The sequence below is a fragment of the Dermacentor variabilis genome, chromosome 6 (genome assembly GCF_050947875.1).
Source record: "Dermacentor variabilis isolate Ectoservices chromosome 6, ASM5094787v1, whole genome shotgun sequence".
NCBI lineage: Eukaryota > Metazoa > Arthropoda > Arachnida > Ixodida > Ixodidae > Dermacentor > Dermacentor variabilis.
The window spans coordinates 170,511,371-170,536,968 of NC_134573.1; the positions used below are offsets into that span (position 1 = coordinate 170,511,371).

Sequence of the window (25,598 nt, forward strand, 5' to 3'; positions counted from 1 at the left end):
TTTTGTCAGACCATGTTCATTTTAATGTCAGTTAAACAGCTTCAAAGTCTTCTTGGGCTGCCATATCAGATGCTTTGCTATGCTAGTTGTAAAATGGCTACAGACACAAGTGCTACAATCGCATAATAGAAACATTGTGCTTTCCTTCACAACACATTCTACAGACATCACTTATAGTTATGCAACAATAAAAGCAACATCTGCACAGCTGATGCAAAAGCCTTAGAATTTTACACACACAACAGAGCAGGCACCGGTGTTCCTTCACGCTGAAAGACTTGTCATGCTATAGGACATATCACCATTATTATCATGCTTATGCCACAAAAATGGGGGCCCTATCTCGGAATGTTGACTTTTGGCTACACCACCTGTGAAAAAGTGGTTGCAGCTGCAAGAAGCAGGTGTAATAAATGAATGAAAGCAAATGGGAGAAGTTCTGCAAGGTATTTTCATACCATATTGAGTAGGCTGATGGAGTAGGCTGTTAGTCAGGCATTTTACACCTCCACAAGTAGAAACATTTGCAAGTATGTGCATTATATATCAATTGATGTTCAAGGCAATAGCTGGGCTGTAGTGGAAGACATTACATTACTTTTAATGACATTACTTAATTTAAAAATGTGCTTAAGTAAGTGGGCGTGTCTGCATTCTGCGTCCACCACAATGCAGCTGCAGAATTACAACTGTGACCTCATGCACTATACCAGGCCACCATAGCTACTGAGCCAATCCAGTGGGTAAAAGTGAAAAGTTGCCAAAAGTGATCATTCAAGAATATGGCCCCGCATCGTTGCAACTTGCAAACAGCTCCTCTCACGACAAACTGTCAAATACGGGTTGAGAAAATGAGGACTCGACTCTTGATGCACTGAACCACAGAGAAACAAAAATAATTCAGCCCATAGCTTTCATATAAAAGGCAGGAATACTGTAACATGACATATTACTTATCTTAACACATTACTGCCCGATCCTGAAGCATCGACAGAAAAGGCATTGCTGTTACCTTAGCTGCCTAAAACATTCTATGAAATTCCTGGAATCGGCTTCCTGATGACATCACCCTCTGTGTGTATTGGAAACAAAACGCAGCCTCTTTTGGACCTGCTGTGTTCTGCACCTGAATAAAGAGTTCACAGTGGGAAGTGAACTGTCCTGCTTTGGTATGCTCAGTGACACCGAAAATAAAGGGGTCATGCAACACCCTTTCTTCAAAACCGAGAATGTAAGTGATGATCCCTTTCAATCAATATATTCCCACGGAAATTTTTTATAAGAGCACGCTTTCTCCCCACTGGGGTAGCACTGGTAGCAACTTGATAGCCTACTGCTTCTTTTTCTTTTTGTGGGACACTTATGGTCACTCTTCAAGGTTGACATACTGAAAGGCAGGCATGCAAACACATACACAAGAAGTAACAAAAAGGACAACACAAATGCCGACTATCAGCTTTTAGCTGTGGTAAGTTTTTATGTAGGGCAGACAGGTCTTGCATCAATCAGAGATTAACTGAGCATAAACATTCCCTACCAGTAGAACACCGTCTAACAGTATAGTCTTGTTCAGAGCGAAGTATACCTTACAATTGAGGCACAGCATATCATTGTCAACCCTCAATTAGGCAAGTTTATGAGACATGGCAAACCATTAAGTCAGCCCTTGATTACCTTCCACAAAGAGGAATTGTCATGCCTAAATAGTAATCTTTCATTAGTGCCCACATGTACCTACAATTGGCAGGTTGGTGCTGCCTTCCCTCGAGCATCCGCAAGTAAGTTTTGTGTTTTCTTTCTTTTCTACCATTGGCGTAACCTTTTGCCTTTCAGTAACACGAGTCGCTACCAACTTGCTCAACTTTCAGTCGTCCTAATCTTCAAGGTTGCTGAAAAAGGTGTGGGAGAGCGGCAAAGGAATGGTGACGGGATGGACGTGACACATTAACAACTGCCGCTGCTACATTTGCTATAATAAAGGGGTGTGCGTGTGTGCATGATCTTTCGCTCTGGAGTAGCTCACTATCACGAACGATTGCCCGATGGCTGGCATCTATGGGCTGTCACTCAGGTCTATGATGCCATAGGCAGTGCATGATAGAGGGAACCTCGAAATCGCAGGTGAGCGCGAGTGATTTTTGATGCATGATTTTGGGCTCCCCACTGTACGCAGCGGAATAGTTGGCTCGTGTGCACGTCAACAAAGTTTTTTTCCCTGCATTTTAAAAGTGTTGCTGTTCCCCTTTAAAGTGTTTTCAAATTCCCCAGTTGAGAAATTTGTGTTCAAAAAAGGTCAAGGGAGAGTCAACCTATATTTGAGCATGTTACAATACTGTACGACAAAGCAACCCTGCACATATTTAGTCGAGCTGTACATCCTACACAAAGCATTGCACTCTTCACGCACCATTCACCACACTTTCCTTCACCATACAAAAGCTTATCAAAAAGCGTGCATTCATCACCACTCCATTTAACAAATGCCAAGTGCAGACTATTGAACACTGCGAACAAATCAAATTCTGTGCCCTTCATTTTACTCAAATGCACTGGATATAATTTATACAGCTTTCATTGTGGTGGATATCGTGCAGGAATGATTAAGTGCATGTGTTTAGCAGAACAGATGTAAAAAATCAGATCAAACCTGAATAAAAAGGAAACCAGCTGGCTACAAGTTTCTTGCAAGGAGCGAGTCACTACAATCAGAGTCTCCTACAAAAATTACAAGATGGAGCTCTTGTGCTGCAATTGTTCCAACTACTGTAGGGTGCCCGAACCACTCTCCACATTTCAGTGAGGGTTTTGTACAAGGATTTGTATAACTTTCATGCATGTGGCATTATTTATTGCGCGTTATCTTACCAAAGTTCTGAACAATCATAGTTTTCTGAACACAGCAAGGCAATGTCTCTGTGCACATACATAATCATTGCGAATTGTTGTACTTACAACGCAATATTTTGTTGAAAATCATTCATTTGAAAACTCGCAAAGCCATTCTAAACCAGAAGGCCAAAGTTTAAGCAAATCAATACACTGCCTATCAATACAATGCTGTCTGAACTGTCATACGTACTGCAGCTCCTGAAGACACCATAGTGTCAGAGTTGCCTCTAGTGATTTTATTTAGAAGCTTTATTACCATCACATATTACAATTCAGCAGTATACTGATTCTGCAAGTCTTCCAACTCTGTCAACACCATATTCACAACTTGCAAGAGTTGCATTACTCTGATCTGTAAGGTGTAGTTTTGCAGGTACAAAAGTAACAAAATTGTTTAATGAACACAACCGAAAATAAATGACAACTATGAACAAGTTCTATGTACATAAAATCAATGTGGTGCTAACAAATTCTTAAAATATATAATGCTAAAAGGGCACAGGCACAAGACTAAAAGGGGGAAAAAAATGAAGTGAAAGCAACATGCTACTGTTGCATACACAATGTAGTCCAAGCAATAAAAAGACATTGCAAGTTAAAATCATAGAATGTAAATGAAGAAACAGATCTGTAACCAGAGTGCGTTAAAGTGTGCATTGTGCACTTTTTCTAGAGCACACAATGATGTTTCAAGCGTAAGTACATTACACAGATTGGCAACTGTTAGTGGCAAATTGTATTTTGGGATGTTGTATACAGTTTAGTGCTTGCACACTAGTTGGCAAGAAAGGTACTAAAGGGACATCTAAGGAGAGCACCAAGTCAGGCTACAGACTAGCCAGTAATGCTGGACTGGGTTGTGCGAGTTCATTCCAAAGTGATGTCTTTGCACAGCACACTTTAGGCCTAGCAGGCCACATCCTGGCATGAAAGCACTTTGGCTATGCGCCTGAACAGTGGGTGGATATCGGTACAATGAAATGCGACACCAAACAAATTAAAAAATTGAATTGAAGTCAATCCTGTGCACAAAGGCACCACTACTTACTATGTCAGCTCAGGCAACAATGTAGCACACAGGCTGCAAAGCCAACAGACCAATCTCGTCACACTCAGTGCATATACATAGTGGCCCTACCAGCGCCATCCATAGTCCTCACCGTTTTTCTGCCGTACCTGGATTTGAGGTAACATTGCGGGGAATGCCAAGAACAATGCGACCGTAAATGTTTGCGTTGAGTTTTAGAGGTAAGTTAGGAGGTGCATCTACTCATCCCCAATTCCTACAGTAGAACCTTCACATTCTCCCGTCCCCGCCTTTTGATCTCCCTGCTGCAATCTCAAGTGGATTTGTTGTGGTGCAAACACAACATGCTTTTTAACATAGTTGACTTTCAGCCCGCCAAGGACTACAGCTACTGGCATGCTTTGCAGCAGCGGTGTTGTAGTGAGACTCAAAGTGAAATTAGTCTATTAGTGGCACTCTTATGCTTCCTGTGAAAAATGAACAATGTTCCTTGGCAGCGGGCACTTTATATAGCTATGTTGGTTTGATAATTGAAGCTGGCACAAATAACTCTTTTTGCTGAACCACCGCCACATTTACATTCATATTTCACACAGTTGGCATTTTGTGGTGCATTTAGCTTAATATGCTTAGCTGCAGTGCTTGGTTGCTTTTTCCGGAAGTTGGCTCAGTTGTCACGGCACACTGGCCAGTCGGGGCACACATTACTTTCAGTCGGACAGGAGGAGTTGTTGAAAGCGGTTGTTGGCGCCGACGCCTGGCGACGAAGCTGTTGTATGTCCAGAATATAAGTACGTATCATTTGAAGCAATGATAGAATTTCTCGGGTAAAATTTCTCTGTGAAACGGTTGGTGATGCTGTCTATGGTCTTAAGGACAACAACCACTCTCCACATTTCATTGTCTTGGTGGTGGATGCTTCAGTTGAAACTACTGTTAATTTCCTTAAGAAATTACTTGTTTTTCTTGGTCTGCAATTGTTGCAGAAATGAGACAAGTTAAGCACTGCATCCAGATAGTATTAAGCGGGATCAAATCCCGACCGAAATGGCCACATTTCAATGGGGGCGAAATGGAAAAATGCCCACGTACTATGCATTGGGCGCACATTAAAGAACCCCAGATGGTATTAAGCGAAATGCGCCATGAAGTGCCATTCGAGTGCAATAGTATAGTGAAAACAAGCCATTGTATTTGTACCAAGCTAGCTTATCCATGCAACACACAGTACGCGTAACAGAACTCGGTGATCCCAGCTGGCCAGGAAGCAAGGACCTGCAGTAGTTGGTGACCCAAGTAGTGGGGTGACCCAAGTAGTAGAGGCCATATATTTTATTGCAGTTTTGGTACTAGCTCCCTCTGCATACTGGGGAAAAAGACTATTTGTTATCAGAAAAAAATAAAGCTTCTTTTTTTTTCTCCGTGAATTCCCCACTCGAACAGTGGAGCCAATGATGCAATTTTGTGACGTCATGGATTTCAAGAAATCTACTTGTGATTCACTGAATGTGCCAGAAAAGCTTGTGAGAATTGCCAGGCTAAGTACATATGTATTTTCAAATGTAATGTGATATTTCTGAATTTACAAGAAATCAACTAGACCGAATGAAATGCTGCCAGAACTGCACTGAAACTGTAGAAATGAGCTTGTCCAGATATTTCAAGGCCATGGCTAGTCTCCTATATGTTAGTTCCAATCCTGGCACAATCTCCAGTCTAATATTACTAATTTGGTATTCCACAACTTAGGTTTTTTACACTCCTGTAATGTCACTCTGAACTCTTGCTTTTCTATGTTAAATGCAGGATACAATAAGAACACTGTTTGACAAACATGGCATCCAAGGGGATGATATATATATTCCATAATTTAATTGGCCCATTGCATGGCTGTATTGGGAGATGCAATAATATTGAATATTTTATCACCTCAACAATTCTGTTCATCAAGTGAAATTCAACATCAGGACTACAATAACTTAGCTTTTTCATCCTCAGCAAATTTTGGGAAATCCAAAAGCACGCCATCGCTATTACTATACTCTTATAAAAGCAGCACTTCGCACTAAAAATGTACAAGATTTGCTAAACAGTGTTAACAGTTCTCTACACTGTCAAAATGCATAAGATCACAGAACTACATTGGACCTAAGATTTTTGACAGTTTCACAGTAACTAGATGTTCTAATGGCACCTGTGCCACATAAAAGATGAACAAAGCTTCATGTGACATTTTCATAATTGGCTTTCACACATACACAAACTTCTGATCACCATGTAAGCAACACTGGAAAGCTCATGCACTGAAAAAAGCAGAACAGCAGTGTGAATTAAGAACACACACGTACACAATTTATGTGTGTTCAGCATCAGCACCATCACATATCTGCAGGTTGATGTTAGAAAGGGCAAAAGCGTGCAGTGGCTATGTCATGGGTTCCTCTTCTTTGATTTTGATCCCTGCAAGAGCTACTTTCCTGTAGTGCACAACGATTGGCCATAGTATCAGAAATGGTTGGGATAGAGCTATTACATTAAGTAGCTTTCTTCTGCTATCTTACTTTTGAAATCGTTAACAATGCAACTGAAAGATACGTATTTTCCTATATCCAAGCATAATCCACCGTAGTCACTAAGTGGATTTGGTGTTGTGCTGCCAAGCACAAGGATGCGGCATCAAATTCCAGCCACAGCGACCGCATTTCAATGGGGGCAAAATGCAAAAATGCCCATGTACCATGTATTGGGTGGTCAAAATTAATCCAGAATCCCCAACTACGGCATACCTGATAATCAGATCGTGGTTTTGGCACATAGAACCTCGCAATTTAATTTTTTTTATTGAAGTGCAATGTGAAAGCAGTTTTTAATGGTTAAATTTCTGCATTGCCCTCATTTCTTGCATGGTGCATATTTTTTAATACTGCTCGTTCACTTACTGATTGGGATCTTTCAATACAGGATTTTCTTGACTTGTATACCATTTGCACGCTAATTTCGCGCTCTTTTTTTACTTACGTACATTTTCCCATGCAGTAGTAAACTTGGCTGAAACAAGAAGCTATTTGAGTTTGAAAAGTGACAAAGACATCTTTTACACTGACAATTCTACAATACATGTCATGGCCTCCAAAGTTGAGCAACATGCCACGATACCAGATGTCATACATCTGCAACTAAACACAGTCAAGCAACTTGGAGCCAATGCAATTGTTTCGGAGATAAAGCCATAAAAACAGGCTGTGAAACTGTCTCTTTTCAGCTTGAAAGTGGCAATCATTATATACCAGGTTAGCCAATTGAGAGAGAGCTTTTTAAATACCTATAGTGATAGATATTGCGATGCTGTCACACCAGATAGATTACGTGAAGAGGGAGACACTGCTTACAAGACAAATTGCAGAGTGGTGTTAGCTAATTAACAAAATTTCACTAATTTGCTTTGTAATTATTCAACTTAGAGCACATTTCCACTCTGCAGAACTAAAGCCACACAGTAATCAAGTAATATCTATTTGCAGAAATCCTGTGTTAGCACCAATTTCGAGAAGTAAGTCTCCAAAATCTGGTGTGAAACGCAATGATGTTCCAGTTAACACTTATCAGCGCTGCAGAACATTAATTGTGTGAATTGGCCCAACCACTTCCACCACTTCAGCCAGTAGGCATACACGACATCAAGACAGTTCTTGCTGGCATCAAAAGCAGAATAGTGGAACAGGAAAGTTGCTAAGGAAGCCAATGCTCTTATGGGTCTTCCCAGCGAGAAAGTTACAGAAGTGAAGGGGCAGGCATCCTACAAAGTTAGTAGGAAATGATTTCCGAGAGAGGATGCACAGCCTCCACTTACGCCACTAAGTGTGGACAAAGGATCCCTGCCGATGCGGCCTGGACGTACCATTCACCTTTTGCCCTTAAAAGCAGCAATGTCCTAGTGAAGGGAGACAAAGGAAGAAACCAGCTCACTTTTAGTGACCGTGTGACTAGAATATGTTAATAATGCATCTAATTCCATTCTGCTTGAACTGTCTCTCTCTCTCTCTTTTTTTTCTGATGCAAATATGGATCATCGATCATGTGCACAATTAAAGAGCAGAAAGATTGCGATACCTTATAAGAGAACGCATACATTTCGAAGGTCTCTTGCGAGAAGTGAATAGGTATTCGATTTAGAATGGTGACATGAGAACAATGTCACACAGACACACAGGAAAAAGCAAGAACAAAAGAACATTGCAATAAATTATATATTAAAATAAAAGCCTCAGTAAGCTCGTCATAACTGCACAGCACAAACATCTTTAGCAGTAGATTTTTTAATAAATAAATTGGCACCAAAGGGTTTGTTCTAAGCTATTCACAGGTCAATTAGAATTTGACTATTAGCCATTAAATATGTGGCCGGTGCCTTGAAATAAAAAGCTCCAGCCATACACCAAAAGCAACATAAGATTTGGTTTACGGTAGTGGTGCAGAATAACGGTGCAGCGGTAACAAGTAAAAGAGACATCAGCGAGAAAACACATGATCTGATACAGGGCTTTCAAAAGATAATGCCTATGGTCTTTCGCAAACCCTGTGTCATTAGTGCATTTTTTAAATGCCCAGTGTGGCTGGACTGTTTCTCTCATCCCTTGGCAGTCGCAAACTCTCATTCGCAGACACCACAACCCTGGATATTTCCGTAAATACAGCACTACACAAAACACCTGCTAGTAAAAAATGCTTCGCCCTGAGGTGCTTGACACTACTAGCCATGAGGCAAGCCAACAGCAGCCTTGACAAAAGCACACTTCCACCTGTGCAAAAGGTGTGTACTAGTCCTGCTGTCACTGTGCTGTGGATATTGATGAGAAGTTGCAGTAGAAACAAGCGCCGTAACATGATTCACACCTCTGAACATGTAATGTGAATTGAAATAAATAAATTGACAAATGAATATGTGCGAGGACATTTGCCCACTGGTGCACGAAGTACAATATATAAAATCAAACGTGATTAGAGATTTAATGGTTAAACCTCTGCTATAATTCATAATAAACATGAAGGTTTCGACAGTGGATCGGCACAACATAAAGATGCTGCAAAGATGTACATAGTAAAAAGGGATGCGTATGAAATTGTGCAATCTCCAAAAAGTTCTAGGGCGTATCACAGGAGTTGGTGATTGTGCCTACACTAATGCCTAATCACACATGCATGCTGCTAGCTAAGTCTCACACCGCAATAATATGAGGAAGGGAAAAGAAAGAGCTCTTTCAGGGCAGACGCAACCGGCAGCAGTCCTGGAACACTAAAGCATAAGCCCCGTGTTAAACAATGTGGAATGGAACAGTTTCGTGATTCATTTGCGCAGGATTGGAATATTTACGGGACGGCTGGTGCCATTGGCTGCTGCCGCCTTGGGGGCCGGTGGGAGGGCGTCGCTGCTGTCGGTGCCGCTCTGCGGCAATGCCATCTGTGGCTGATGGTTGGTGACAGACGTCACTGCCGCAGTCAAGGAGGGTGCCTCCCACTTGGCAAGATAGTCGGCCACAGAAGCGTGGCCAAATTGGCGTGCATCGTCTAGCGGGGTGTGGCCCCACCTACAAGAAAAGCCATGCAGGCAGAGGTGAAAGTGTTCAGAAAATGCACACAAACACATGCAATCACAACACGCACATACAGCACAGACATTCATGCAAAAGGAAACAAATGAAAAGAAATAGCTGAGGAGAACAGTTATGCCAGTGGCTCATATTAGCACAAATGCAATGGACATCTATGCATACAGAGGAGTGCTTAAAAACATAAACACAAACACACATGAACACAAAAAGAGAAGAATGGAATGGCCAGCCAGTTATTCCTATTTCATTCCAAGAACTGCATTCTGTAGCAGTAAGCAGGTTTCTCGCAATTTTTTAGAAAACAGTACAAACTTAAATTAAGTGTGAAGGTTGGCTCTTTATGGTCTCAAGAATAGAAAAAAAAAAATGTATTGCAGCATCACAATATAACTTGAAGGTGGATAGCTCATAATTCAGGCTAATTTAAATAAATATAAGAAAGCTTGCTTTGCCCACTGTATTCATGCATTCCAATACTGTACTGCTTAATGACTGCATGGTTAAATAAACACTTTGCTTGTCTACAAAAAAAAAAGGAAAAAGCTGTGAAGTTAGTACTATGGTGTGAGTGGAAGCTGTCAGAACTTATGAAAAAATTTTGCATGCATATGCAAAAGGATGTGTAGAATACAAGTATCTAATTCTTGCAATTTTCAGCAATACTGATTAGGTATGTGCATTTTGAGAAACCACTCGACAGGGATCTCAAAAATGGCAGTTGAGATTAAAAACATTTCCTTTAAATAATAAAATGAAACAAAATTAATCTTTTAGCTTCCACTGCAGTCTGTGCTCCATGTGAAACAATGTAGGCTATTTGGTAACACCCTCTCAGACTTAATACGAAGCTCCAAAATTGCATAAAGTACACATTTTTTTCCAATTTCATGCATCCCAGAAACATAACTAAACAAAATTTTGATAACCTATAAACATATTCAATAATGGGACTTTACACTCTATACAATTAGGACAAGCTTCACTCAGTTAGTTTTAATATTTCTGAAAACAGATTTATGAGGTTCATCTTGTACTACGACTTCCGTATAAGCAAGTCACATCTAAGGCACTTCAGTGGATTTACACACTTAATAGAAACACACATACACAAAGTCTTGAAACCCTTTCGGTCGTTTTGCATATTCCAGAGGCAAACTAGCACTGTCTGTTTCTTAGCACTACATTTCTACATGAGGGAAAACGATGTTTAAGGCAAAGACATGTCCCAGCACGTAAGAAAAGTGAAAAGAGGCGCAGAGACAAAAGGACGACAGAAAAGGTGGAGTGCTGTACCTAAATTCATTTTTCCCAAATTCATTCAATGGCGAATGCAGAGTACTTAAGGAAGTCTGAGTGCAGCCGATGAGAGAAGTATATATGTCAGTTATGTGCACAAACACAAAAGAACAAAGGCACAGCATGACAAGATATTACGATGCAGTACATCAGTTATTTTGATGCACACAATAAAAAAGTAGTGCCTGCAGCCTATGGGATAATTTTCTGTGCTGCAGTGTGCACACTGATTCAGCATGAATACTGAATAAGCAGCATGCAGTTAATTATTAACATGCAGCATGAATAGTTTGCTTACACAAATCATTATGAAAATTTACAGTTGCCTCTCATGATCACTAGCTAGCCCATGTGAAAAGAACAGAACAGCTTGGGCTTGCTCAGAGCACAAGGTTGCACTACAGCATAGCAATTTGCTTGAAAGATATGAGACGAAAGTGTAATGGGAACACTGGTCGCTGTGCAGGTAATGCCTCACTGACAGTCATACCTGTCCTTGACATTGGCGTCCACACCACAGATTTTTAGTAAAAACTCGACGCATTCCAGATGGCCTTCAGCAGCGGCCAGATGCAGGGCTGTGCGGCCATCGTAGTCACTCAAGCCCATATCCATGCCCGACAGGTAGTGGCTGCACAAACAACACATCATTCCATGCAACACAAGGCATGACTCAATCACCGTTCTTGCCCCACTATTGGGAAAGTGGGACAAAGGCCCCCACGAGACACCTTGCCTGGTTTCCTACATTCTCTGTGTTCAGGTAGCCATATCATGCACTTAACCACTGGCATCTTCATGATCATCGGTCATACATGGAATGGTGACACTCACAAAACAAACAAATAAAGTTTTTGTCTCTCTTCCAACTCATACGCTCACCTATGGACATTCTACAGCAAAACACTGGAAAGAAACAGCGCTGCCTTAGAACTGCCACAGAGAAAACCTCCTGTCAATCGAACTGACAACAAGGCTCCTTACCGATTACTCATTATGACTATGATAGTGCAAAACAGAACAAAGACAAGAAAGTTCTTGTCCTCATCCTGTCTTGCACTCTCGTACTAATACTGAGAAAACTTCCTGGCTGCGATTCCTGATCCCGATGAGCCCTGAGGGGCACAAGTCTTTTTAACCAAGGCCAGAGTAGGATACACCATTATGGACAACATGCATAACCTTATGGGAGCAGCGATGGCAATGCAATGACCTCAACCACCTGCAGTCACTTCTACAAGTGAAATACTATGCATGTTCAACGAAGGTTACTCTGAATGCTCACAACTTCACGTGGGAATGTGAAAGAATAAAGGTATTCTAAGACAAGCATTGACTTAAGGAGGCGACACTGTTTGACGACTGGATCCCCGGCCCATGGGTTACTTAAAAAAAAAGAAAAGCTTTTAACTCACTATGGAGTTTCACAGATGTGAAGCTTTCCATTATACCATTGTTACATAAGCCTGACTGCAATGCTGCCAGGTTACAAGACCACTGTCTATTGTGATAACCACTAAGAACAACACTAACAAATATGAAATGAATGTGATCACAGATATGTTATGACAAATATGATGGTTTTTTTTTTCGTGTTTTCCCATGAACAGGTTTCAAAGTGCATGCCACTGAAGAGTTGTATTCGAATGCAGCCATAACACCAAAAAGATGAAACATCTGCCTATTTATGTCCACTGAAGAACAAATGCCTCCGTCAGCAATTTCTTATTACGCCTGTCTTGGGCCAGCCCTCTTGTGTGATGAGCCTCTAGGTGTGCACTTTTAAGTGCCCTGGATGCACCGCTTGTGGCTGTTCACACTGTTCCATGCAAAAATACACACCATAGTGAATAAGGTGTATACCCTTTATGCTATACAGTCAGGTGGATGGCAATGTTACCTCTCATAAAGTTTCCTGCACGCTGTAGGCTTCTGCAGAACTTATTTTCTTATTTTTATTTTATTTACAAAATACTGCAGGCCCAAGCTAGGGCCCATGCAGGAGGGGTATCAAAAAGGTTTACACAAGCACTCGTAAAAACATCAAACAGAAATCATCACAGATCATGAAGAGAGGGAAAATATATATATATATATATATATATATATATATATATATATATATATATATATATATATATATATATATATATATATATATATATATATATAGATATGTACGTAAACATGACACATCAATGAGCACCTTATGGCCGTGAAAACAATTATAAACATTACAAATTTAGAAAAAACAGTCCTTTGCAAGAAGGAAACAAAAGAAAAGCACTTCACTTTATGACGTTAATGTGTTGAATGAGTCACTGTTCTGAACCATACATAACGGCAAAGCGTTCCAGTATGTAATCGTTAGTGGGAAAAATGAAAACTTGAATGTGTTAGTACGTGTTCTAAATGGTGTTATCGATTCAGCATGACGATTTCAAGTCAGTCGTGGCATCAGAGGTTGGATGTACGGAGCAGGGTCTAATGTGAGATGGCTGTTTTGTCCACTAACTTTATTAAAACCTGTGGTGCTTATGTTTGACATAGTTGATCAGTAGAGTTATGCTGAGCATACCCACTTGGCCATAAGTGATATTGGAGCACCTACTTGCAGCCTGTGCACAGCAGAAAATGAGTGATGTGAAAGAACTTGCCGGCGCATGGCTGTGACATCCCCGCTGGCAGCACTGAAGAGCAGGTTGACCACCTTGAGGCCCTTGGTCTCATACTTTTGTCGCCGAGGGTCCTTCTTCTGAGTCATGTGGCGCAGATTGTCATAGTGATGGAAGCTGAAAACCCTAGTCAGCTCCTGTGATACATAGCCATCAGAAAGGAGCAACTATAGACTACAGATGAATATAAACAAGTGCCAGAAAAGAAAATGCACTCCCAAGTCGGAATACAGCCCACAAATTCCAATGCAGAAATATATTCTATTTGACTTTAGGCTATGAGACATGCCATAATGGGAACTTCTGGAATAATTCAGATGACATTATGTTCTTCAGTGTGCACATGGACACTTCTGCATTCGTCTCCCATTCTAATGTGGCTGCAGTGGCCTGTAATCGTTCTTGTGATGTCATGCATAGACTAGCTTCCCTGTGAAGACATGCACAGGTTAGGCACAGAGTGAGGGGAACAATCAAGCCCAGAGCTTGTTAATGAGCAAGGAGCTGAATTTCCTCACTTTATACCTGCAATCGGGAAATTGCGTCAAGAAAATTTTCCACACATAGAACTTGGAAACTGTCAGTTAATAAGAAAATTCTTGACTAAGTACAGTTACGTGGCACTTCTGTAGGAACTGCATCATACCAAACTACAAAAGGCAGCAAGCTGACCTCGCAGAACTGCACGCCTCGGACAGAGTTTCCGTAGACATCCAGAGGGGGTGACCAGAGACAGATGCCCATCACGTTGGGCACCACCACCATCGTGCAGCCCGAGACACCAGACTTGGCTGGCAGGCCAACCTGCGTCATTTTGGTTTCACAGGGTGGCTCGGCTTAGACTGCTCTGTGTGAAGACGTGCTAGAAATTCTTGTGCTTTAGCTCATTACATTTTATGTGAAATATGTTAGATTATGTGCTTGCTTTGGGAAAGCCAGTTAGCACTAATTTTCTTTGGATGGGAACTATACTGGCAGATAAACAGAAATCTTATGCATGTCGGTGCGTTTGGGGCACAGTTGGGGGTTTATATGAATTGGGCGGTTCACTTGGCTTTGTAAAATACAACTGTTGTTCAGTTCTTGAACTTGGGAATTTGATTAGCTACTGAGATATCAAATGCTCTCTTCCAGAAACCATTTCTTTGGAAACCAATGAATGCACTGGTAACTTCTGATTGGGTCTGTGTAGTTATTCTCAAGGCTATTCCAGGGGACCAGGGCCAAATATCACAGCAGTGACCACCACCTCTGGTGCTACCTGTAGTGGCTAGTATAGATACACTAGATATAGTGCACCTAGTGTGTTTACGTAGTGGCTAGTAGCCCAGCCACGAAACGTTTGCCTGAAATTCATAATTAAGAGTACAGAATTAGGAAACTTGAATGCAACATTTTGTGTCCCTTTTTTTAGTAATAAACAAAGTACTACTGAAAAATGCCTATCTTTCAATGTCATTTGCATGACCTACATTAAACCAAAACATAAAGGCAGATATACGCAACAAGTGTTTCTACTGTTGTATTATAGAGTTCTAAAGGCAGCATTACAAAGTTTCTGAATTTTTCTATATTTGTCAGTTTCTGCAAAATATGAGCACCTAATCAACCTTGCCCGACTGTTACTCACTATAACTGTACTTTTTCTGCAGAAAATTTCACTAACATTGCTTCAGCTACTGCTTAAGAATTTCAGTGTTTTACACAGAAATGGTGAACACATTACCTACCTTGAAGGCGTACTGGCCAGAATAATCATACATTCCGCATGAATGCATCAGCGACAGGACATCCCGACAGGACACCCCGTTCATAACCTGGTGGCCTGTGACGGGGCATATACCACCATTGGCTAATGTTGACGCCATTACGCTCACGGACTGGCAGTTAACTTCGAGAGAGCACAGCTGCAAATAAACACAGACGTCAAAGTTCTAATGGTCACAGAAGTATGCAGCATTTGATATGCACCTAGTTCAATAAACAATTTAACCACCCCACTGGAAAGCTTAAGCATGCAATAAGCAATGCATGAATGTTATTTTGCATTCTTTTCATCATTTATCAGTCGACTACACATGTTGTATTGTTCTTTACGCCTTTAACTTAATGTCTAAGCTGGTTGCACTAGGAAAGGTGCATGTCAAACCAATTAGCCTGCCAGTACATCCAAAGCAAGGGCAATATCTTTTGGCTGACAGCTTGTAATGGTCATTGGCAAATAATTTTTACAGGTTCGCTATTTAGCACAGAAAGGCTGCAAGCCCAGGACACTTTAAAACTAGCACTGGTGGTTTTGTTTTCGGCACAAAAACAGGTGCCCGTGCTACGTAATACACCCACAAAAACTGTACCTTTAAGACTTTTTTACCTGAAAGTAGAAGTCCATCGTTTCCTTGAGGTTGACCCTCTCAGGGAAGCATTTGTTCTCCTTCATGTAGAATCCTATGGCATAGTTTCTGTCAGCAGCTTCTCTCTCTGAAAGAAATCTATAAGCAAAAAGGAGCAGCACATCATTTGGCTGACATCCACCAGGCATAGAATTAACCCTAGCCATAGAGCTAGAAAGAAAAACCCTGTAGTTCTCTATCAATAGGCAGAAAAAAGGGTGACTCAATTATCAAGATAAAAAATTTATCAGCAGTACCTGCTTTCAGATGGCAGCTAGTTGATCTAGTTTAGCCAGCGTGCTTCACCTGAAAAATTCTTGCCATGCAGTCTACAAGCATCTATGACCTATGCTTGGACATTACAGTTAATCTGATCTTCGATGTTTTTCTGCATTTTGAACTGCTTTTCAGAAGCACCAGTGTAACTTCTAGTGGGCTGGTGCTAAAGTATTGATACAAAATCTTTATTTCATTGAGAGTATTTATACTAACATCTCCGCAACTTGCCTTCATAATCAAGGAGCTGCTTTTAAACACTGGTCACCTTCATGAACGAATTGATGATACCTTAAGGGCTGGCTCTGGACATTTAACTAAATTACAAACTCGCCAAAGTGCAGTTCCGTGGACACTACTTTCAAGTTCAGGAAGTACTGGAAATGATGCTAATGTCTCTCCCACTCCACACTTTTTCACAGCCAAACGATTACTAATCACTTGCTTCACCCATCATTGTAACTCTGGCTTAAATTACTTGAACAATACTCCCAGTAACAAGTTAGTGGAAAGCAAGAATGCACAGCATTAACTCTCTCATCTGACTTTCTTTTTCTTTTTTACATATCACGAGGTCATAATCTCACTTACATGGCATTGTTGAAGCCAAGGTACTCGCCTCCCGACACTGCTTTGTAGTACTGGAGCATCTGAAAAGCCATTTGCAAAGTGTCAGCGGAGAAATACACTACAAAACCAACTAGTGCTGATACTTACCCAGTCAAATTTCTCAGATGTCCTCATCTCTGGCTGCAAATGGAATAAAACAAAATGCGTGAACCAAAATGTGCACGAGATCAACAAAAAATTTGACAAGCGAAATCGGTCACTAAGAGCTCAACCTAACCAATGAGTGTTAAGAAATTGCTTTGAATATACAGATGCAGTCACAAATTTTAAGCAAAATTTGTTTCACTAAAATGCATAAATCAAAGCTGCCGGCTTCTCCTCAATAAAAGGCTTTATGGGGGAAAGTCAACTTTACCAGTCCCTTCATTGACTAGACTAATGGAGACATTTGTGCGTATGGTTAATTGATCAGCCTCTAACTCCCAAAGATGCGTAGTGTGCTATGAAGGTCCCTATAATAGAGGGGAGGGGGTGGAACTGGATTAATTTTGACCACCTGGCGCTCTTTAATGTGCACATGAATCTATGCCTTCCTCATTAGAATGCAGCATTAATGTGCACATTTAACAGAGTGTTGCAACAGCAACAGTAATCACTGTTACAAGCAAACAGATGGATACATAATCAATTGGGGTTGCACCTGGACCCACTGATTTAATGCCTTATGACACGGTATGTGGTATGCATGCACATTGTAATACTGACAGTTGCACAGTCCATCAAAGGATAACCATGTGACAAATGAAGCAGGGTAGCAGTGGCAAAAAAAGAGTACATGCTATAACAGACGGCTATTGCCTGCGGCACTTCAGTTGTACATTACAGAAATGAACTCTAGAACATTGTTTGCATGTATCACTGAACCACAATGTCTAATGATAAGGAGAAAAACTTGGCTACTTCTCTGTTGTGATGTGAAAGAGCAGCCTCACCTCTATGAGATACAGGAGTAGCGAAGCAACGACAATGGCTCCAGCATTCACCATGGGATTGTGTGGTTTTTCTGAAACACACAAGGAAGAGTCAACCACTGACGTATTGCATTCATTTTTCTGCTTGCACAGCGTATAACAAAAGAGAGTTTTGACTTGTCCATAAACCTTTTACCGTTTATAGATTACAGAGTTACCAGAGCCATGGACAGCAACAGTAAAGCTGGTAGCGACATCTTGTGACACTTTGTTTAATTATGATCAATTTGAAAATCTTTTGTGTTGCACGAATATAAATTCTTGTTAAGAAAAATCACAAAAGGACTGCATGCCAACGATTATGTCCCTACCAATGCTTTACGTAGCAGTTAAGTAGAATATGGTAGGTCACTTCACCATTAACTATGTGTGCTCTCAGTTTAGCTCTGTGTCACAAGATGTCACTACCAGCCTTGTTATGGCAGTACAGCTTTCCAGTAACTCAGTATTCTGCAAACACCAATACGTTTACAGTCAAGCTGAAAATCTCTATAAGAAGCAGTGTTGAACCGAGCTGTCACTCCCTCCCTGCCCTACTTATGGTACTGACAACACACACCTTCGAAAAACAAAAGAAAAGAAAAAAAATGCAAGAGAGTATCTAGCTAACAGTAACATGACAGGATGTTGGTATTACCCAAAGGTTTTGTTGTCACTACATCACTATCCTAAAGTGATATGTCGATGCTTACATCAGACACCAGCTCTCCTACATGAGCACCTCCTCAACCCACGAGGCTCTTTGAAAAATTTTACAGTAAAGTGGGTTAACCAAATTATCATAAACTGTTGCAAGTTAAATATAGGATGTTTTGTCATGTTGAATAATTTTCCCAACAATTTTTATTTCAGCAACCGTAAGTTGTATAGGAAGAGGTGAGAGAAATTTGTCATTTGGGTTTTAAAATGCCACATGAAAAAGGGCTAATGATGGGCTGCATGCACCCCTTCCAGCTATGACATGTGCAAGTTATTGCAAGTAAGCTTCACTTCAAAACCTGATGAAATAGACAGGATGGAGTTTTTTACATTTCTCTAGCGAGTGAAACTCCATTTTTCCTATGTTGTTACATGCCCTGGAGAAGGTGGCTTACAGATTGCTGAACACCCGGTTAACACTTTTCAAGAAATATTAGATCAGAGCAGAAGACCCATACTGTTGTAATCGAGGACAAGCTCATTGAACATCCTGCCGCTTGGTTCCTGGCCCACATATTGATGGACAGCGTCTGAGCCGAGCTCGGTGAGTGCAATGGCATAGTTGATGGGTTTGCCAGACGACTGGATCGTGAATGGAATCTCTGTGTCTCCAATTGAGAACCTGAAAATGCCAATCAATCAATCGGAAGTGAATAAAAGACTGACTGCATAAAGCCCATGGTGCCAAATAAAACAAAGTGCAGTTATCACCTACCTCCCATCCCAGAAAGCACACATTGACAAATACTGATTTCTTATCAAAGCTGCAAAGTTTAAGTTAACTGAAGTGGAGCCTGCACACATACACAACATTAAAGCAAAGTTTCTATATATGTATGAGTATGGTAGATGAGATGAAGGTGTAGCTAAACTTGGCTTTTAAAAGATGACAAAATAAAACAAGATGCTGACCCCAAAAGATTTAGTAAAGTTAAGGTTTCAGCTCCCAGATGGGAACCTTGTTCCCAGTAAGGCTCTGGTGCTTTTCTAGGCTTCAGAGGTTCAAGACCTTCATTCACCATAAAAAAATTAATACTTGAAAATATCATGTCAGCACTCTTTTAGATAAGCAGCAAGCATTACGTACCCACACATGCACACAATAATGGTTGATGTCTTTCAACTCTATTCAATGTAAGCAGTTCTTGGCTACTCTAGCTGCAGGCCAGTGTTGTCACAATATGCGCATATGCAGCAGCAACAGCTAGACCTATGCAGCCTTCTACTACACATCAAAGCTCAATACAGATCTGCTACGAAAAGAATGCATGAATAAAGAATGTGATATACTGCCTACCTCTGGCCATCCACAGTGCAGATGCTCACTCCCCAATAGTCTGGATTGTACTTGGCCAGCTGGGGAATGTAGGAAGCCACCTGTTGGCAAAATATACGCGACAATGAAGTTTCACAAACAGATATAGAAGCAATTTGTATGACAGGAGCCCACTGAAAGTGAAGTGAAAGAAACACAGTAACATTAGCACTTAGCATCAGCAACACTGCATTAACGAGAAACCATCACAGCATCTAGGAATATTATTATGTCAGTAAGATTATGTCCTCAGTGATTACATGGTGCCAACTGTAATATGACCAGCTATAACTCTACAATACTACAAGATCATTGAATATGACACATGGCACTAAGCCGCCAACCTTTTCAGACTTAACAGCTAACATGTAATTTAGTACACAGAGATGCCATTTCGGCCAGACAGCTGCATGCAGCATGGTTTAGCTCAGAAACATCTGCCATCTTTTTTTTTTTTCTAATACAGAATGAAAAGAATTTAAAAAATAACTTTACTGCATTAAATGTGAAGAAAAGGAGTGTAAAAAGACAAGAACCATACATCAACTGCACAATAATTGAGATTTTAACAATAGCAGCTATATTTTGGGCACTTGTGTATTGTGAGAAAGCCAGCCTTACACCTTTCAAAAGTATCTACTACACCTATGAAAGGCAACATCGGGCAGTCAAATGCAGCACTTCCTTAACTAGTCACAAAATCATGCAGCAGCGTTTCTGTCATGACTGCATTAGAACCTTGTTGGTATACATTTCATATTCAAAGAATGGGAGGAATGAGACAAGTAATCTGTTGTCCAGTAAATGTATTATTCAAATGGCATATCTTCATTATTACCTGTGATGAACATATAAACTGGTAACTTGCAAAAAATAATAAATTCTGGAATTGGAATTGAATGGGCAGAAACCATGATATGATTATGAGGCACACCGTAGTGGGGGACTCCAGATTAATTTTGATCACCTAGAATTTTTAATGCGCACCTATATCAAAGTACCCAAGAGTGTTTGTGCATTTTGGCCCTATTGAAATGCAGCCACCACGGCCAGGATCAACCCCCGACCTCAGCAATGCACTGCCAGAAGCTACTGTAGTGGGTGGGGAAATAGTATGAACCAAACCCAGATCAATGAGGCTACACTGGTGCTTGTTATTCTGCCCAGAAGCTTACAGTCAACAGATGTTGCAATGCCTTTTCCAGTGAGTTGCATTTATATTTACAAACCTTTCCACCGGTGTTCACTTTGCACTTCCAATAGAAGTCCTCAACATAGCGAATAAAGTCTTGAAAGTCTGGAATCACAAATTGGTGACGCAGCGCTCGAGTGATGAGAACGATGTTCTCTCGGATCACTCTGCAGGAAAGCAAAAAAAGAAGCAGAGAATGATACCTACCAGTCATTTGGCTGCACATGCGCATATGCATGCTCGAAAATATTGTCAGTCATAGTACACTGCAGTATACTACCGGCAACAAATCTCACAAGCTTTAGTGAAAGATTGAACTAGGAATTAAGTCCAATGACAGCACAAGTTAATTAGCTAAAAGTGAATTAAGTACTAGAACTACATGAAAAACAACACTTTTTTAGAGTTTGCCAAAGGCAGTCATCTTCCTTTCGTGATAGTTTAAAGTGGGGTGCAAAATAAACTGTATTCCATAAAGCTTATTCTGAAATAGATGAGTACAGGAAGAACAAATGTTTGCACTTTTTTCCCAAAAGCAAGTTTCACTGCTGAATGGATATGAAAGGCAGTGAAAGAAATAAGTTGCACACTATCAGAGACAATTAATACTTTTTTAGGACTTTGAGACTACAGACCAAAATGCCCACATTCTCTCAAAGTTGGTGGACAAATGTGCTTACAGCTACTCCATCACCCCACTAATAAAAACATTATGTAAGCTTACTAAGGCTTAAGAATGACTTTAATTTAAAGACATGGCAAGTCTGTCAGCCTCAAACCACTCAGTGTTAGTACAGCATAACAAAATTTCACAAATCTCTCGATCTTGCTTGTAAGAGCATTGTTTTTACAACAGGCAAAAGGGACATAATTTGACAATTGACGTACATAACTAAACAGCCAGGAAGAAATTTTGTACGTACTGCGCAAATGTTTCCCTGTTCAGAGCAAGCGATTCAAGTGAACGGACGGGCGATTTCTCCTTGTGAACATTTCTCAAGTTCTGCATCATCTCCTTGAGACGCGGATCATTCTTCCACAGCCCAGTTGTGAACAGTGCCTGGATAAACCAAGATAACAGGATGTAGCATAATGCAAAATTAAGTGCATGGTTAATGCTTTCTATATGCACCAGCAGCGGAAAGGGGGAAATCATCGGCTGGTGAACAAAACCAATACTCACATTCAAGAACTTTCCCACGCAGACTGCATCATCTGCATCCTTGAACATATCAAACAGAAGGTCTTCCACATTCACGGGACCAATTTCCTGTCTGCAATTAGTGACAATGTTATACTTCTTTAGCTTCTCAATACCTTTCAAACATGCTATATGAATCCTCAAAAGCAATAAAAATTAACAAATTTAAGATGCCTGGGGCAAAATAACATTCCAAGAAATATCTCCTTCAGTTAGGATGTACGCATTCATGTACACAAATTGTTTATGCCTGTGCTGTCCAGCAATAGCAAGAAAAGGATCAATGAACATCAAGTTGTTTGTCAATATTTATTTATTTCAAGCCTTCTGCTTATACAATGTGAGTTAATTTCGCTTCAATGTGCACAGTATGTATACTGCTACAAATAACCACTTCAATGAAAGCACTGTCCTGTTCGGTGGAACGTTGGACATGCCACGTTCTATGAGCACTTGGGAAATAGTTTTTCCATCCTTGTGTTGACTGTGGCCAATAAACTCGTACATGTGCTTTGAGCTGGTGAGTCAATTATTATATTTATGGAAAAAACACAACTTGACTGATGGTGAACTAAATAAAGATTTAATTACTGTGTAATTATGAGGACTGAGTAGAAAATGCACAAAGTATGATTGTGCCACCTTGAATATTTTTCTATGCATCCTGATGCGCCTCTGAGTAAAATAATGTAAATTTGACACATTTATTCACTGTCCATCATAATTTGTAACTGAGTGGGATATATTGATCAGAGAAAACCTATCGTGGTGGCGTAGTGGTTATGGCATTGCACTGATAAGCCCGAGATTGTGGAAACGAATTGCAGCCACTGCGGCCACATTTCGATGGGGCGAAATGCAGTAACACTTGTGGTACCATGCATTGGATGCACGTTAAAGAAGCCCAGGTGGCCAAAGTTAACCCGGAGTCCTCCACTACGGCATGCCTCATAGTCAAATCGTGGTTTTGGCATGTATATACCCAGAATTAAAAATGTTATCGTAGAGGTTGCTAGAATTAGAGAGCCTAGGCAAGGGGCAGCAGTGGTGAAATATACCTCTTTCCAAAGGTTGATAAGACAAGAGGAACTTGATAAACTTATTGGTTTATTCAAGGAAGTGCAAATTCTTTTAAGGAACAGATTACAAGTTAGCAACCAATCTAGAAATGCATCAGATCAAAGCATCTGAAATTATACAATTCTTGAGCTTTGAGCTTCACAGACAAATTGCCTAATCAGATGACACGCATTTCATCAGATTCCAAGAGCATTTGTTTTACAGGTTGCCAATCATATAAGTACCTTCCAAGCAAAACAAAGCAAGGCAAAATGCAGCTCACATGACATCATCCACCCATACTTCTCATGCTCCATAAACAACATTTCTTTATGGGAATGTACAGCTAACAGTGCACTTATGGCGTTTGCTCGCAATTCTAACCAATCTTTCGCAATCCTAACCAATCTTGACAGCCTTGACCTAGCTCACTGGTTTGTTTTTATTCCTCAAATGAATAAAGCAATTTTCATTGGTATCCATGGCCATACTGATGGCTTCCTGCCAGAATTTTATAAATGCAGGGCCTTTAGGGCATGAAAACCAATAGACTGTAAAGAAATATGAATGTGTGGCCTCAGCTCTGTACATGCACTGTCAGTTATGTTGCTCCATACTGCTTTTAAAATGTCGAGGAGGCTGATCTTCGGACAGTATACTGTTTTCATGCATTATTAATATTTTTGTTGTTACTCCAAGAACAGCTGTACAGCAGAAAGACAATCTGTTTTCTGTTCTGATGTCAGTTAAATAGGTTTCCCCATAGTGCTATGAAAATGTCACGAAGGCTGATAGTCAGAGAGTATGTTGTTTTCAGGCATTATCATATTTTTCTAGATATCACTACTTTGGCAGCTGTATAGCAGAGAAGTATAACTTCTTTTCTAAAACTCAGACTCGTTAATTGACCATCTATGCTGTTAATGGCCAGCACACGGCTATATACATGAGGACACATGCATACACAGACACCATACAAGAGGAAAATTGGCAACATTCTATGCAGCCGAAAGACATCGCGCTCATATGATGTACAGGTCAAACAACGCATATGACAGCCTGCTAGTTGACACAAACCAGGTGGAGAAAAGAATTCCCAGGTGCAGTGTCTGTCATTCTACGAGCAGGTATACAGTCTGAACATCTACATGTTCAGAACCTGAAACATTGCAGTCGCTCAAGATAATCAAGCAATAAACGTGGTTAAATGCAAAACATGTGTGCGTACACTAACGCTGTGAGTTAAATGAACGCAACATATGAGACCCATTTTGCAGTTTCACTCTTTAAGCGAGAAAAAAAAAAAAAAAGAAAAGGGAAAATGCTGTTACGAACTTCGTGGCTGGTGCGTTCTTGTCGTTTATACAGATTATTAAGAGACCTGAATTGCAAACGTAGCTCATGTTCTGCTTCAAATGACGTTCCTAGTAGATACATGCAAAGGTGTACAGTGCAAGTACGAACGGTCAGGGCCAACACCACCTAGTAGTCTTCTAGGTGGTGCTGCCAGGGCACACGCGAGTTGTGCAGAAAAGCTCACTACCAGGCGTATATAACACTGCAGTAAAGCCGACTTCTACGATAGCGTGCTCCCACGGTCTACTCCGACGTCCCCTACAAAGATTATAGCTGGCAGCAAATATAAATTGTGCTGTCCAGTGCTATGAGTCTTTTATCACCAGCATCAGATCAGAATATATATCTTCGACTCTTACGACACGTTGAAACGAGAATGCCGCAAAGTGCAGCAGGATCACAACACACACAAAAAAAGAAACGTACGAAAGGAAAATTAACCGAGAATAAATGAAAGTTGCGTTATCATTGCCCAGCGGTTCGCCCTGTTATGAAACGCAGCTCTAACGACATACCCTCTTGTAACCACAAAACTTACGTATCGAAAGGTTTCTCCTTGTCGCGCTGAAACTCTTCGGCCGGCACAAACACTCGATTTGCATGGGACGTAGTTTCCAGCGATGCGTAGCGATTGAAAAAGCGAGCGGACTGCTGTTGCCTGGTCGCTTGCGGCTGCAGAAGCCCTGTCGTAGTAGGACAAACCTTAGGAGCACGCCTCTGGTAGCTCACAACCCTTCCTAATCTCCTAATCATGTCCCTAGTAGCTCTGTGCAGAGGCATTTACTTCGAGAGCGCCTCCAACGACCCGAGCAAGTGATGAGGTGCGAGGCGGCAAGTCTTTGTTGACGGATCTACGCGACGTTGGAGGCGATAAGAGAAGCACGCTTGTGCGCTGCATGCGCTATTTGCGAGGGGACCCCCGTTAAATTCCCCCGAATAAATATAAAACAAACTCGCAAAACGAACACACATTGGGCGTGCCGTCAGGCCGCTGACGCTAATTTTGGAGAAGG

The 25,598-nt window shown here is 40.9% G+C and overlaps 1 protein-coding gene across 2 annotated transcripts; it reads right to left on the reverse strand.

Annotated features, from left to right (window-relative positions):
• On the reverse strand, positions 1 to 25,532 carry GLS (glutaminase). Of its 2 annotated transcripts, XR_012829125.1 has the most exons (17): positions 25,124 to 25,532; positions 22,153 to 22,243; positions 21,893 to 22,029; positions 21,007 to 21,136; positions 19,760 to 19,839; positions 18,921 to 19,084; positions 17,725 to 17,795; positions 16,880 to 16,912; positions 16,754 to 16,812; positions 15,868 to 15,985; positions 15,227 to 15,403; positions 14,169 to 14,300; positions 13,479 to 13,633; positions 11,312 to 11,452; positions 9,288 to 9,501; positions 7,767 to 7,847; positions 1 to 4,685 (listed from the first exon to the last, which is right to left on the reverse strand). XR_012829125.1 is itself a non-coding variant. In XM_075696736.1 (16 exons), the coding sequence occupies exons 1-16, from the start codon at positions 25,363 to 25,365 to the stop codon at positions 7,818 to 7,820; spliced, it is 1,974 nt and encodes a 657-aa protein (XP_075552851.1). In that variant the 5' UTR covers positions 25,366 to 25,532; the 3' UTR covers positions 1 to 7,817. The 2 variants fall into 2 exon arrangements, 1 of the variants encoding a protein (XP_075552851.1); XM_075696736.1 differs by having other exon boundaries at positions 1 to 7,847.
• Positions 25,533 to 25,598: the final 66 nt, after the last annotated feature.